This window comes from Dipodomys ordii, unplaced genomic scaffold, assembly GCF_000151885.1.
Source record: "Dipodomys ordii isolate 6190 unplaced genomic scaffold, Dord_2.0 Scaffold22, whole genome shotgun sequence".
NCBI lineage: Eukaryota > Metazoa > Chordata > Mammalia > Rodentia > Heteromyidae > Dipodomys > Dipodomys ordii.
This window is the reverse complement of record NW_012267238.1, coordinates 1,453,040-1,468,529: the sequence shown is the minus strand read 5'-3', so window position 1 is coordinate 1,468,529 and position 15,490 is coordinate 1,453,040. Positions and strand designations below refer to the sequence as shown.

The following is a 15,490-nucleotide window of genomic DNA, read 5'->3' as shown; positions in this document are numbered from 1 at the left end:
CAAGCTGAGTTGAAAGATGGGAAGCTGGGTTGGGAATGTGGCTTAGTGGTAGAGTGCTTGCCTGGCATGCATGAAGCCCTGGGTTTGATTCCTCAGTACCACATAAACAGAAAAGATGGAAGTGGCGCTGTGGCTCAAGTGTAGAGTGTTAGCTGTGAGCAAAAGAAGCTCAGGGGTAGTGCTCAGACCCTGAGTTCAAGCCCCAGGACTGGCAAAAGGGGGGGGGGTGGAGGGAGAGAGGGAGGAAGGAAGGAAGAAAGGAAGGAAGGAAGGATGAAGGAAGATGGGAAGTGGCCTTATTCAACTCTAACTTTGACAAGCTTATATGCTTTTGTGCACATACCAGCAAGAACATTTATAGCAGAAGAATTGTACCCAATGAAAGCTAGAGTACTTTCACATATTCCTCTGTTATCCCCCAAGAAGGGGAGGCCTTTGACAGTCTTAAAGTCTTTCTTAGTCTTTTAAGATACATTATTAAAGTAGAATTTACCATATCTGAAAGACTACATCAGTGGTACACACTGGGGAAGCCAAGGCAGTAAGATCACCAGTTCAAGGCCAACCAGTGAGAGCATGTCTTAAGAAGAAAGAACAGGACGGGCGCCGGTGGCTTATGCCTGTAATCCTAGCTTCTCAGGAGGCTGAAATCTGAGGATCACCTTTCAAAGCCAGCCTGGGCAGGAAAGTCTGTGAGACTCTTATCTCCAGTAAACCACTAGAAAACCAGAAGTGGCGCTGTGGCTCAAGCGGTAGAGCACTCGCCTTGAGCTGAAGAGCACAGAGACAGCGCCTAAGCCCAGAGTTTAAGCCCCAAGACTGACCAAAAGAAAAAAAAGAAAAAGAAAGAACAGTGAGAGCATGTCCTAAAAAGAAAGAAGAAAAGAAACTATTAAGCAAGAATTCTATCGGTAAAAATCAGCTAATGTGGAACCAGAATCCTGGCTGGGTCTGGGGATTGGAGTAAGCAGGAGGAGCCCTAGTAGAGCAGGTTAGACTGGTATTTTTCTTGAAGATCCATTTCATAGAGGCTGTGTACTGTGCGTGATCTAACCTGCATATCTAAGATATACAGAACAGAGATTTCAAATGCTAAGGATACATTTCACACTAATATCTGTAATATCTGTAGTAGTAATAATAATAATAATAAATGTTGGTGAAGATATGAAACCTCTGATCCTTCTTCATACATTGTTGGTCAGGATGTGAAATGGTTCAGTTATTGTGAAAAACAATATTGTGGTTCTTTAAGACTCAAACAGAGTTACTACAACCCAGTATTTGCATATCTAAGTATATATCCAAACATTGATACAGTTACTCAAGTAAGTACATCTACACATGTTCAAACCAGTATAAGACACCACAAGCAGTAGAAGGTAGTTGGCACTACTGGCTCATGCCTGTAATCCTACCTACTCAAGAGTCTGTGATCTGGTTTGAAGCCAGCCCAGGCAGGAAAGTCTCTGAGACTCTTATCTCTTATCTTCAATCAAGAGCTGGAAGTGGAACTGTGGCTCCACTTGTTTGACTTGAGTGCTAGCCTTGAGTGAAAAAGCTAAGGAACAGTGCTCAGGCCTTGAGTTCAAGTCCCAGTATTGGCACAAAAACAAAACAAGATAAAATAAAACTAGAAGGTGAAAACTAGAATGTCCATTAATCAATGAATAAATGAGTAAATTACATTATATGGGATATTACTTAACTATACAGTTGAGTGAAGTTCTGACACTTGCTACAGTGTGGATACCTAGAAAATCCATAACATAATTTTAAGACAAAGAGGACAGACAGGAAAGGTCATATGCTCTCTGTTTCCATTTATATGAAATACCCAAAATGAATAAGTCCATGAAGATATCATAAAATCAAAATGCAGATTGATAGTTGGCAGGAGCTGAAAAGAAGAGGGAATGAGGAGACAGTAACAATTTTCCATTGATGGACAGCAATTTTTTGGAACTAGTAGAGTTTGTAATTATCTAACATCAAGAATATACTGTATGCAGTCTGGGAAGGTGGCTCAGTGGTAGAGTGCTTGCCTTGCATGCATGAGGCCCTGAGTTCAATTCCTCAGCACCACATAAGCAGAAAAAGCCAGAAGTGGCGCTGTGGCTCAAGTGCTAGAGCACTAGCCTTAAGCTGAAGAGCTGAGGGACAGCACCCAGACCCAAAGTTTAGGCCCCACAACCTCCCCCCCTCCAAAAAAAGAATATACCATATGCTCTTGAATTGTTCACTTTAGTATTTATTTATTTGAGTTTTACCTATATTACTTTGTTCTTTCAGGAAAGCCAAACAATGAAACAGCATTTAAAATTCAGTTTAAAAGTTTTGTACTTCAAAGGACATATCAAGAATTTGAAAGGGCTGAAAGTACAGTTGAAGGTCCTGAGTTTACACCCTAGTACTACTCCCTCCCCCCAAATAAAGAATTTTTAAAATTGAACAACAACAAAAAAAAAGATAACCCAATTTTAAAAAATGGGCCATGGCTTTCAAATATATTTTTCCATGTCCAACATGAACTGATGTAACAGAGTGAACTATAAATCAAGACTATATTGAGGTATAATACCTCACCCAATGATACATCAGTAATAAAAAAGATAGACAATAGTAAGTGTTGGTACAGTATAGAAAATTAGAATATTAGTCAAAAATTGGAATATCAAAAAATGGAAAAAATAAATGTGGTATATGCATATAACAGAATAATAATCAACCCCAGAAAGTATAAAAGAAATACTGATACAACATAGACAAAATTGAAAATCATCATTCTAAGGGAGAGAAGTCAGTCCCAAGAGATCACATAGTGTGTGGTTTTATGATTTTGATTGTATGAGGTATCTGGAATAGGCAAATCCATGGAGACAGAAAGTAAACAGATTTGGAATGGGAAGTGAATGCTAATGGATATAGGATTTTTTCAGGGGTAATAATAATTTTATAACAATTATGCTTATGATTGTGAAGCCTTGTGAATATACTAAAACTGTTACCTTGTATAATTTAAAAGAGAATTTTAGAATTTTAGTGTTTACAAATTATATCTTAAATATATAACCTGAATTTTTGTAACTCATGGACTTCTATTCAGAAAACTTGTTTATAAACTTTGAGAAAGAACCCTAAAGTGACAGTCAGGAGTCTGTTTTCTTTATAATTGCTACTCACTGTGTGATTAGGTAGATTCCCCGCTCCCCCACCCCTACTTTTTTTTTTAATGTCAGTTGTGGGGCTTGGGCCTGGGTGCTGTCCCTCAAGGCAAGCATTCTACCACTTCAGCCATAGCGCCACTTCCAGTTTTCTGGTGGTTAGGAGATGAATATCATGGACTTTCCAGCCCAGGCTAGCTTTGAACCACGATCCTCAGATTTCAGCCTCCTGAGTAGTTAGGATTACAGGCTTGAGCTGCCTAGCTTCGTAGATCCCTTTTCTCCAGCGTGTTTCTGATGTGTGAAGGATCCTATAACATTCCAAGGTTTGGGGAAGAAACTTCTCCTTGATAAGGGTCTTGTGTTCCTTTGTGAGGTCTGTGTCCTGTGCTTAGGGAATACCATGGTTGGTCCTTGTGTCATCATGTAGCCTTTGGTAGTTTGGTACTGCCTAGATTTAGGTTCTCTTATGTGTAAAATGGGTGTGGTAAGCAAAAGCTCTTATTAGCTCTCTCATTCAAGGTTCTGAGAGTTTGTTGTGCTGGGTGCAAAGCTTTTAGAAACCAACAGCCATCCTGATGGCAAATACTGTTTTGTATATTTTTCTACTTGTTAAAGGAAAACTTTGAAAATTGCCAACTGGAATTTGAGGAAAATACTAGGTGACTGTATGCCAGGAGACTTATTCAGAGTAGGCTGTGCTAGCTGGGTGCCTGTAAAGAGTCCTTTGAGCTTTGCTCCTTGGGCTCTGATTTATTTTATTAGTATGGACTGAAACTCCTCCTTTAGTACTGTTCTCTGTTCAGCACACATGGTGGACAGAGAGTGACAGTCTGTGCTGGCGCTACCCTGTATTCTAAACCTAGGCTGGATAGAGATTCAGGCTATAAGTCAAGTAGCAAATACCCCAGAGAACAGCCACAGCCACTTTGACCAGCCATAGTGTAAACCCTGCCAGTTGACCTGAGGTAGCTTAAGAGCCTGTGGAGAGAGCAGATTCCACCTGGCCAGAGCAGCCTCAGAGCGTGGGAAGGGGACAAAGGGTCAGACCGTTTCTATCTCAGGGACCATTTTCTGACAAGGGAAGGCATGCTCAGGCCTCTTGTAGCATCTGAGGAGATCATGATCCTTTATAGTTTTTTCCACTCTCAGAGTTGGCTCTAGGCTTACAAGCCAGTCTGGGGCTCTGAATGTGAAAAATTGTCACATGCCACATGACAGGTGTTAGGTATGCTTAGAGGATCACACCTAGTAGAACGAGTATCCATTTTGAGGCCTAAGCTATTGTCTTTCTTTTAGAGATAATATCTCAGAAAATTAAGGCTCAGAGAGATGAAATTGTTTTTTAAGTGACAACCATTATTCAAAAATTAGTTTCTGCTTTTAAGCCAAGCAGACTGGCTCTATAATTCAGTAGCTTGGTGATCTTGGGCACATTCTTAAGGTTCTCTGTGCCTCAATTTCTCCTAAACAACTGGCAGCTACTATTTTTAGAGTGTGCCTACTGTGTCTTGGACTAGGGGATAAGGTACCATTTGTGTTTTTAGCAGGATGCAGTTATGTAGAAGAAAACACTACATCTTACCTTAACCTTCTGTGGTTCAAATGAAAGTAGAAAGTTTTTACAGATCAGGAGTGGTAGAGCTTATCCTTGTCTTTGTTTGCATATTCTTCTTTCTGCTATGCTCCTACTTACCCTTTAAACCTTTTCCAGGATTCTTTTCTTCCCTCCTCTCAGGCAAGCTCAGCCCTTCTCTTTTACCCTTCTATGAACATTGCTCCTTTGTACCGGCTTTCTTTTTTTTCTGTTTTTCTATTTTTTTACTTTATTTTTCTGGCCCAACTGGTTTGCATGATCCTCATAATCCTTCTGCCTCATTGATTACTGGTGTGTGCCACCACAGCTAGCTGTTGTTTACCTTTTTAACTTGGCTTAATGTTCATCTGTCATCAGCATTCAGCTTAAAACCCAGCTAGAAGTTTATTCTTGCTTCTAAAGGAGATATATGTTAGGAGCTCTACAGAAGGAGACTCATCTCTGTCTGGGGTTTGACTCAGGGCTCTATTGAAAGGACTTGATGATTTTTTTTTTTTTTTTTGGTCATGGGGCTTGAACTCTGGGCCTGGGCACTGTCCATGAGCTCTTCAGCTCAAGGCTAGCACTCTACCACTTGAGCCACAGTGCCACTTCTGGCTTTTACTGCTTTATGGTGCTAAGGAATCAAACCTGGCCAGGGCTTCATGCATTCAAGGCAAGCACTCTACCACTGAGCCACCTTTCCAGCGCTGGACTTGATGATTTTTTGTCGTTGTCATGGGGCTTGAACTCGGCCTGGGTGCTGTCCCTCAGCTCTTCAGCCCAAGGCAAGCGCTCTACCACTTGAGCCACAGCACCACTTCCAGTTTTTCTGGTGGTTAATTGGAGATAAGAGTCTCATGGACTTCCCTGCCTGGGCTAGTTTTGAACTGTGATCTTCAGATCTCAGTCTTCTAAGTAGCTAGGATTATAGGCGTGAGCCACCAGCCCCTGGCTGGGCTTGATGATTTTTATACCTGTTTCTCCAGCTTCTTCTCTTCCTCAAAGTACATGTCTATATTATTAATTACCTCCTGGATAGGTCCATTTGAGTATTTTCAAGGCACCTCAAAGTATGGTACTTTTATTTATATCTATGCATTCTGTATCTTCAGTAATATGTGATAATACTTTTTAGAATGGAGGAAGCTGAGATCCAGGCAGAAGTGAATTTCACAACTCATTGGGGCAGAGGCTAGCATAGAACCTAGACCTTATATCAATGCAAGACAGTTGTTATTACCACATGTGAATTTCTCCGTTTGAGGCCTTATGTTTAACTTTAAAGGTGAAGCATTTGGCTATTACTCTCATAGCAATATAGACATCTCTAGGATGTCTATAGGTTGTCACTTATGATACAACTCGTAGACTTGTGCTTATAGACTCATACTCAAGCTTGATCAAGGAAACATAGATATGTTGAGAGATGTTTGCTATAACAGCATATAGAGTTGCAGCATAAATATGAACATAGCAATGAGAAAGTATGGTATAGAGAAAAGACAATGCAGCCAGGCAAATCCACATTTGAATCTGCTCTGTCACTTTTTTTCCTTCATTGCTGGGTATCAAGCCCAGGACTTCATGAATGCTAGGCAAATACTCTGCCACTGAACTACACTCCAGATATATACCCTCTCCCCCACTTTTTTTGATACTGGTCTTGGGGCTTGAACTCAGAGTATGGTGCTGTCCCTGAACTTTTCTGCTCAAGCCTATCACTCTACCACTTGAACCATAGCTCTGCTTCCAGCTTTTTGGTGGTTGAAGAAAATAATCTCATGGACTTTTCTGCCTAGGCTGTCTTTGAACCACAGTCTTCAGATATCACCTTCACAGGTATGAGCCACTGGTGCATGGCTTATATAATTTTTTATGAAAAGACTCCAACAAGTTAATATTCCTGACAGTGCTTCAGTTTTCTTATATTTTCTGCTGTTTCCACTTTAATATGGATTAAGAGGAGGGAGATGCCATAATGTTCTGAGGCTTAGCAATACAGATTCAATCCTATTTATTGTGTACATTCTGAATGCTGTTACATAATATTTTGGGCACAGGCATACAAGCAAGTGATGATCACTGAAACCAGAGAGTAAATCAGTTGTTCTTTTGGCAAGTTTGGTAACTTGTGAGATGTGGCAGGTACATACTTGGGTCCTGTTAAATTTCCGTCAGCCCATATATGTAACTTGACACTAACATGCTGCCAGTCCTACCTTTTCCTCTCCCTAACCAAGGGCAACCTGCCATGCACAGAGGGCCATTAGGCTCTGATTTAATTCCCATTTTCACTTATTCCCAGGCCCTCACAGCACAACCCAAAAAGATTGTAGCAGTAGGACCTTGAGACACATGGAAGGGTTTAAGTAGCATGGAGAAGGTATTAAGAAGCCCTTGTGGTGCCTCTTTCAAGTCTCCTATACCATGGCCTAGAGCTCAGATCTGGGATATTATGAACAATGCCAGGCTCCAGGAGCAGCCTTCTACTGATTGGATAAGTTCTTGGGAGTGACTTTTGCTTTTTATCTTCTGGTGATGTTCCTTGTTTAGCATCCAAAATTTTCTCTATTGACTGGATGTTTCTTCAAACCCCAGCTAGTGACTGAAACCCTTGCACTTCACTAACTTACTGCCAGTAATTCTCTGGTGGTAGATCTGTCTTTCAGTTCCTGGCGTATGTAATGTCATATATATATATATACACCAAATACCTCTCTCTCTTTTCCTTCTCCCTCCCTTCTTCTTCCCTGTTCCTTTCTTCCTTCCTCCTCCTCTCTGAGGAGGATTTATTTTGGATCACAGTTTCAGAGATTTTGGTTCACAGTTCTCCATGTTTCTGTACCTGTGGTGAGGCAGAGCAGTGTGCTAGAACAGAGCTATTAAATTCATGGCAGCCAGGAAGCAGAGCAATGAATTTCTTGATGGTACTCTGGGTTTAGCTGATCTCCATTTGAGCCATAGTCCAGAAGTATTCTTCATAGATTGAGAATTCTTCCAGACCTTTACTGAATCTCAGCTTTGGATCTTTTGCTTAGAATGGCATAGCAGTTCAGGATACTCAGCTCCTACATAACTTTACCCACATAGCCAGATCCCTTGCTCTAGTGACATTGATTTGCACCAGCCAACTCCTTTTGCCTTACCATTGCTTTCCCCATAGGATGAAAGTCACTCTGTCTGGACACATGGGTTCATCCCTGTCCAGAGATGGCTGAGATGTTCTAAGAGGCACTGTTTTCTTGTGTCTAAGGGAAATATGAGTTAATAAATTTCTACTATAACCAGGCCTTGACTAGTGGAGGGGTAGACACAAAACTTATTATGATAGTTTGTGGCAAGTATGTATCTAAGAAGAGAAAGGCTGTGTCTCTCAGGGAAGACATCATAGAGGTGGAGATACATTGAGTGTTCAAGGCCAAGTGTGCTGTGGACATCCTGACTCACTATGCCCTCCCTTTTCTGGCAGTGACCCGCCATAATCATCTCAAGGACTTCATGCTGGTAGTGTCTATTGTTATTGGTGTGGGCGGCTGCTGGTTTGCCTATATCCAGAACCGTTACTCCAAGGAGCACATGAAGAAGATGATGAAGGATTTGGAAGGCTTACACCGAGCTGAGCAGAGCCTACATGACCTTCAGGAAAGGTAAGGCCCTGCCTCTTTCCCCACAGCCCTGGTTCTTCCAACTCTTGAAAGCTGCCTATTTCCTTAGACCACCTGGTCTCTGAGACTGCTAAATGGCTGTCTGGACTATGCCTTCCCTTTAGAACTGCTCTGGGAGCCTAGCTTCTTGCTATTCCAGTTGCCATGGACAATTAATTCTTCTTCTTCTTCTTTTTCTTTTTATTTATTTATTTTTTTTGTCAGTTGTGGGACCTGAACTCTGGGCTTGGACGCGGTCCCTCAGTTCTTCAGCTCAAGGCTAGCACTCTACCACTTGAGCCACAGCACCACTTCCAGCTTTTTCTGCTTATGTGGTGCTGAGGAATCGAACCTATGGCCTCATGCATGCAAGGCAAGCATTCTACCACTGAGCCACCTACCTGGCCCCAATTATTCATCTTGAAGAGAAGCTTGTTTCTCTCTTTTTCCTTCTGAGCTTCAGAGGGAGAAGTAAATAGCTGTCTTGAACTTTCCTTGGTTGGATGGCTGCCATTCCGTTTCTTTCTCTTTATTTATCCCACCTAAATAGATACAGTTACATGTTTTGTACTGCCCACCCCCCCAAAAAAAAACCTCATGGATCTGTCTTTCCTATAGACCATAGGTTTTCTTTGTATGGAGTCTAAACCATGCAAATTTGGATCATATAAGTCAATATCATCATACAGCATTGATTTACATGACTCTGGGGTCAGCCCTTTCCTTCCACTTAATTCCTTATCTGTAACACAGGGCCTCAATGAGAACACCATATTTTCTTAGAAGAAAACTTTCATCTCTACTAGTCTGATTCTGTTGAAAATGATTAAAAAACGGACGCAGAAGATTTAGCTGCAAAAATAGCAGCCAGGTTTGTGCTGGAAATCACAAGGAACCCATTGCTCTTGGGGCAACAAAGCTCTCATTAGAGGCAAAGAGGTCTCAATATAGACTCATTACCATCCTATGGCATTAGAACTCTAGGAAATAGGAAACCTCAGGTTCAGGAGCAGAATAGGTCTGAGATTTTGAGGAAAGATGGGTAAGGAATTGAAAGATGGGCAAGAAGGTTCTGGGAGTTAAGGTTGAATATTTTGGGAGGAGCCAAACCCCTGGGACCTTGGGGGCACATAAAGAAATGTTTAATAGGCTGACAAAATCAACAGTCAGTGCAGGTTTTATTTTTATGTTACTGATACTAGGCTTGAACTCAGGGCCTGAGCACTGTCCCTGAGCCTTTTTGCTCAAAGCTCCCCCTCTGCCACTTCAGCCGTAGCTCTACTTCCAGCTTTTTAGTAGTTAATTGAAGATAAGAGTGTCATGGACTTTCCTACTCAGATTGGCTTCAAACAGTGATCCTCAGATCTCAGCCTCCTGAGTAGCTAGGCTTACAGATTTGAGCTACCAGCCCACAGCTTATTTTATTTTTGTAAAGGGGAGAGGCCTACTTCAAGACTTATTTTTTAGAAAGTGACTTTGGCAGCCTAGAAACTATGGTTGGAAAGTCTTTGCCGAAATCTCTGTAAAAGGAAATGATGCCTGGCATTTTTGTTTTTGTTCCTTTTAAATGGTAGATACTATTTCCTTTGCCAGAGTGGGGTAAAGATCTCTATGAGCCGGGTACTTTTTATTTACTTGTCTTAATGCTTTCAGTCACCACAACTTTTTGAAGCAGGTACAATGAACTTATTTTAGAGAACAAATGAAGGCTTGGAGAGGGTAAGTGCTTTGCTGAAGGTCACATGTGTGTAACAAGCTAGGAATTTTGATACTTCTGGAGCTTTACCATATAGATTCATTTCCATAGGCTAGGCTTCTAGGGGGCAAAAAGGGGCTGATTTTTAAGCTGATTCATGACTGCTCTGCCGGGCCTCTTGTTCCTAGACCCTTTGCCAGCTAGGGTCTAACTACTGCTGTTTGAACAATCCCCAAACTTCATTTGTCTGAAAAAGCATGTTCTGTTTTCATTCCAAAGACAAAAGAATCTTAGCAGGAGACATTCCAAGTTTGGGGATAAAACTAAGCTCCCAGCTCTCCTATTCCCCAAGGCTTCCTGAGCTTACTGACCTCTATATGGCACTTAGGAGACACCCCTTCCCCCCAGGCTTGCACACAAGTACATACATACCCCCTCTGATGGTACTCAGAGCCCTCAGGCCACTTTGCCCCTTCTTCCTTCTATAGACCTTCACTGCCAGCACCACAGAGCTTTATCTGCTGAGTTCCTGATAGCTCATGTGAATAAATGTAATGCTACATGCACATTCCAATTAGGATTTCACTGGGTTTCAAAATAATTCTTTTGGGCAGGCAGGAATTTTGTTTCCCTTTTTGTTATGAAGAAATAGGCAGAATTTTCACATAGTCCCGCAAATGATTAGAGCCACAACCCAGGCTACTAAATTTTCTTCCTTGTACTGCTAATGGATTGTTGCCTTGGAGTAAAACAACATTTATTTGCTCGTTTTTATACCTTTAGTAATACTTATTGATCCTAGTCTCCACTACTCTATTGGGAATATGGAAGTGAGTTCGGCTCAGTTCTACCTTGAAGGTCCAGTCTATTATAGAGGACAGACATGTCATAGCATTGGATTTTACTAAGAGGACAGTATTTCAGTAAATAATTGAAATTTCTTACACTTGGGTCATGGAACAGTACAAGGAAAGGGATATTCTGTAAGGAAGGGAGATGGAGGCAGGAAATGCGCCTCTAGTTTTTTGTTTTTGTTTTTAATCTTTACAAGTAGCGCCATCTAGTGTATGAGGACTATCACTCCCTTTTTCTTCAGAGGTAAAGAAGGTAGAACACTGCAATTGTAAGCAGACCAGGAAACCTGTAGCTTAGTATTTCTTTGTCTTTCCTATCTGTTCCAATATATTTTTTGAGACACTACTCTGGACTTAAGTGGGTTTTTTTGTTTGTTTTTGTTCTGTTGTTGGTCGTGGGGCTTGAACTCTGGGCCTGGGTGCTGTCTGTCCCTCAGCTCCAGGCAGGCACTCTATCACTCGAGCCACAGCGCCACTTCGGATTTTCTGGTAGTTTATTGGAGATAAGAGTCTTACGGACCTTTCTGCTTGGGCTGGCTTTGAACTGTGATCCTCAGATCTCAGCCTCCTGAGTAGCTAGGATTATAGGCATGAGCCACTGGTGCCTGGCTTAAGGGGTTTTTTTTGTTTGTTTTTGTTGTTGTTTTTTAAAAAAGAGGTTGTGTTCTATTTCTGTCTTCTTAATTCAGTGGCCAAGTGCTTTTCTCTGTGGATTCTTCTTGTTCTAGAGACTTACTTTTCCATACCTCAGTTTTATCACTTTCCTGCCCTTTCTCTCTCCCTTCTTCACTGCCTCCTTCTCTTCATCTCTCCCTGCAAACTCGAGCCTCTTGCCTGATAGACAAACACTTTACTGCTAAGCTACATTCCCTCTCTTCTTCATCATCCTTTTTATTGTTCTGTTCCAGTGTTGTGGTAACTTGATAATTGCTACTAAGGTAAGAAGGCCAGATAGGATTTTCAAAGAACAGCCCTTTCCATTTTCAAAGGGATTAGTAAACTGTTATTCTTTCTTCTGGATCCAGTTTGATATCCATTTCCCCTAGTCCTCATCCCTTCCTATATCTGCCTTCAGGTAGAGTGTATTTGACCATCTTTTGGCTTTACCGTATGTGTATGTATATATGTATACCTTTATTGTGAAACTGCCACACTGCAGTTTTCAGTTTGTCATTGGCTCTAGTGGAAGGATTAGTTTCCTGACTTGTTTCCATATATAGATATTTCCATAAATTTAGACTTAGTACAGGGCTTGGTGAACTTAGTGACTAAATGGATGAATGAATTAATGGATTAACACAAGTAGATATGTGGAAGAAAGAAAGCTTGCAGAAAGAATATATGGGTAAGTGCAAAAGTAGTTTTTTAAAATTATAACTGATGCCTATGAAAGATACTTAGGAGAGGAATCTCAGGGAATCTCCCAAGCCCAGACCAGCCTAGTCCAGCCCATCCTAGCCCAGCCCAGCCCAGCCCTACCTAGCCCTGCCCCAGCCAGCCCCTTTGGCATAAATTTCGTTTTTCTGTGCTTCTTGAGTAAGCACTAAGGATCCTAGAAGGTCTAGCTCAATAATTCCTTTCTCTTCTGTTAGTTGACCTTCTGCTACTACCTCGGTCACATCTTAACAATGAGATTTTTTTTCTTGGATTTTGCCTAGTTTTCAGGGTTTTCTACATTTTTTTGAACCTGCCAGATACCCCAATATGATGGGAATAATTATGGAACATGAAGTCAAAAAGATTTGAATTCTAGTCTTGGTTTCTTCTGTAATTTACTTCCCTTCTCCTAAGTCTTTAGACTCACATCTCTCCCAGGCTGATAATGATATCAGTATATCATTATCTATCAGTATGTCATTATCTGCTAAGTAGACAAATGTGAAATGCGTTGTAAATTGGTAGTTTACAAGTTATGTGAAATACTTTAGGGGAGGGATTCAGATTCTTGTGAACCTGTCTTAACAGCAGAGTAATTACTGGCAGCAAAATGATGGTCAATATGAGAGTTGGGGTAATGACTGTGGTTTCTGTTGGCCCTGAGCTAGCTCAACACTAGTTCTGCCTCCTCAGAGTAGGGAGAACTTACTTGAGATCTGGCACTTGCATTTCTTCCTTGTTGCCATGACTTATGGCATGTTGACCTGCACTGCCTTGCTTGGCCTCCTCCAACATCTTACATTGCCCCCCAGGCTGCACAAGGCCCAGGAAGAGCACCGCACAGTAGAGGTGGAAAAGGTCCATCTGGAAAAGAAGCTGCGTGATGAGATCAACCTTGCCAAGCAGGAAGCCCAGCGGCTGAAGGAGCTGCGGGAAGGTACAGAGAATGAGCGGAGCCGCCAAAAATATGCTGAGGAAGAGTTGGAGCAGGTAGGAGAATATACAGATTCCTGGATCCCTGGTGGGGTGGGGGGGTGGGGGATGGGGATAAAAGACAGGAGCCCAGGGGCTGGCTAGAAAGTTTTGTGTATAAGGGCTTTGAAATACGGTCTCAAACTTGCTATGGATCCCAAACTGGTCTTGATATCTCAGTCTTTCAGCCTCAATTTCCTGAGTGCTGAGATCACAAGCTTGGACCTCCATGCCCCATCCCTTCTCTGGTTGTTTTTTTTTATTTTTATTTTTAATTTTTTTATTTTGTCAGTTGTAGGGCTTGAATTCTGGGCCTAGGTGTTTCCCAGAGCTCTTCAGCTCAAGGCTAGCACTCTACTACTCGAGCCACAGTGCCACTTCTGGTTTTCTGGTGGTTAATTGGAGATAACAGTCTCACTGACTTTCTTTGCCCAGGCTGCCTTTGAACCATGATCCTCATATCTCAGCCACCTGACTATAGCTAGGATTACAGGCGTGAGCCACTGGTGCCTGGCACTTCTCTGGGTTTTTGGCTCCTGTAATCCACTGGTTCTCAAATTTTCTCATCTCAAGATCTTTTAAGTCTTAAACATTATTTAGGACTTTAAAGAACTCTGTGTGTGTGTGTGTGTGTGTGTGTGTGTGTGTATGTGTATACTGTGTGTGTGTGTGAACTGTGTGTGTGTGTGCGTGTGGCTTGAACTCAGGATCTGGGTGCTACCCCTGAGCTCTTCTGTATGTGTGTGTATCTGTGTGTCTGTGTCTGTGTTGGTGGTGGGGCCTGAACTCTGGGCCTGGGCACTGTCCCTGAACTCAGGATCTGGGTACTACCCCTGAGCTCTTCTGTATGTGTGTGTGTCTGTGTGTCTGTGTGTGTCTGTGTCTGTGTCTGTGTCGGTGGTGGGGCCTGAACTCTGGGCCTGGGCACTGTCCCTGAACTCAGGATCTGGGTGCTACCTCTGAGCTCTTCTGTATGTGTGTGTGTCTGTGTGTGTCTGTGTCGGTGGTGGGGCCTGAACTCTGGACCTGGGCACTGTCCCTGAACTCAGGATCTGGGTGCTACTCCTGAGCTCTTCTGTATGTGTGTGTGTCTGTGTGTCTGTATGTGTCTGCGTCTGTGTCTGTGTCGGTGGTGGGGCCTGAACTCTGGGCCTGGGCACTGTCCCTGAGCTCTTCAGCTCAAGGCTAGCACTCTACCACTTGAGCCACAGTGCCATTTCCAGCTTTTTCTGCTTATGTGGTGCTGAGGAATCAAACCTGGCCAGGGCCTCATGCATGCAAGGCAAGCACTCTACCATTGAGCCACCTTCCCAGCCCAATTGAACTCTTTTATTCAAGGCAAGTGCTCTACCACTTTAAGCCACAGCTCTACTTCCAGTTTTGGGGTAGTTAATTGGACTTTTCTGCCTGGGCTGGCTTTGAACTGCAATCCTCAGATCTCAGGTTCCTGAGTAGCTAGGATTACAGGTGTGAACCTCTGGCACCTGGCTAAGGAACATTTTTGTGGGAGCAATATTGATATTATTAGAAATGAAAATGGAAATGCTAGATGTAGTTCAGTGTAGAGCACTTGCCTAGCATGCACAAAGTTGTATCTTCAGAACTGTAAGAAAACAGAAATTAAAGAAAGATTTGAAGCTGGGCACTGATGGCTCATACCTATAATTCTAGCTACTTAGGAGGCTGACTGAGGATCAGGCTTTGAACCAACCTGGGCAGGAAATTTTGTGAAACTCTTTATCTCCAGCAGAAAGCCAGAAGTGAAGCTATAGCTAAGTGGTAGAGTGCTAGCCTTCAGCAAAAAGAAGCTCAAGGATAGTGCTCAGGCCCTGAGTTCAAACTTTAGGACCAGCGTGCACATGTGTGTGTGCACATACACACACACACACACACACACAAGCGAAGAACTTGAAAATATTAATATTAACTTGAAAATATTTAATTCACTTTAAAGACTTTTTTGTTGTTGTTGTTGGTTGTGGGGCCTAAATTCTGGGCCTGGGCGCTGTCCCTCAGCTCTTCAGCTCAAGGCTAGTGCTGTACCACTTGACCACAGCGCCACTTCTGGCTTTTTCTGCTGAGGAATCGAATCCAGGGCCTCTTGCATGCGAGGCAAGCACTCTACCACTAAGCCACCTTTCCAGGCACTAAAGACATTTTTGAAATCCCTTATCTATTAATATAAATAACATGAAAAATGACTG

The 15,490-nt window shown here is 42.3% G+C and overlaps 1 protein-coding gene across 2 annotated transcripts in view; it reads left to right on the top strand.

The window, feature by feature from the left end:
* The window catches only part of Stim1 (stromal interaction molecule 1), a 185,816-nt gene that overhangs the window by 154,255 nt on the left and 16,071 nt on the right, over positions 1-15,490 (top strand). For both annotated transcript variants that reach the window (XM_013014119.1, XM_013014118.1), the window contains exons 6-7: positions 8,213-8,390; positions 13,127-13,304. In XM_013014119.1, coding sequence (XP_012869573.1) covers positions 8,213-8,390; positions 13,127-13,304 — 356 coding nt within the window. The remainder of the gene's footprint in view (positions 1-8,212; positions 8,391-13,126; positions 13,305-15,490) is intronic.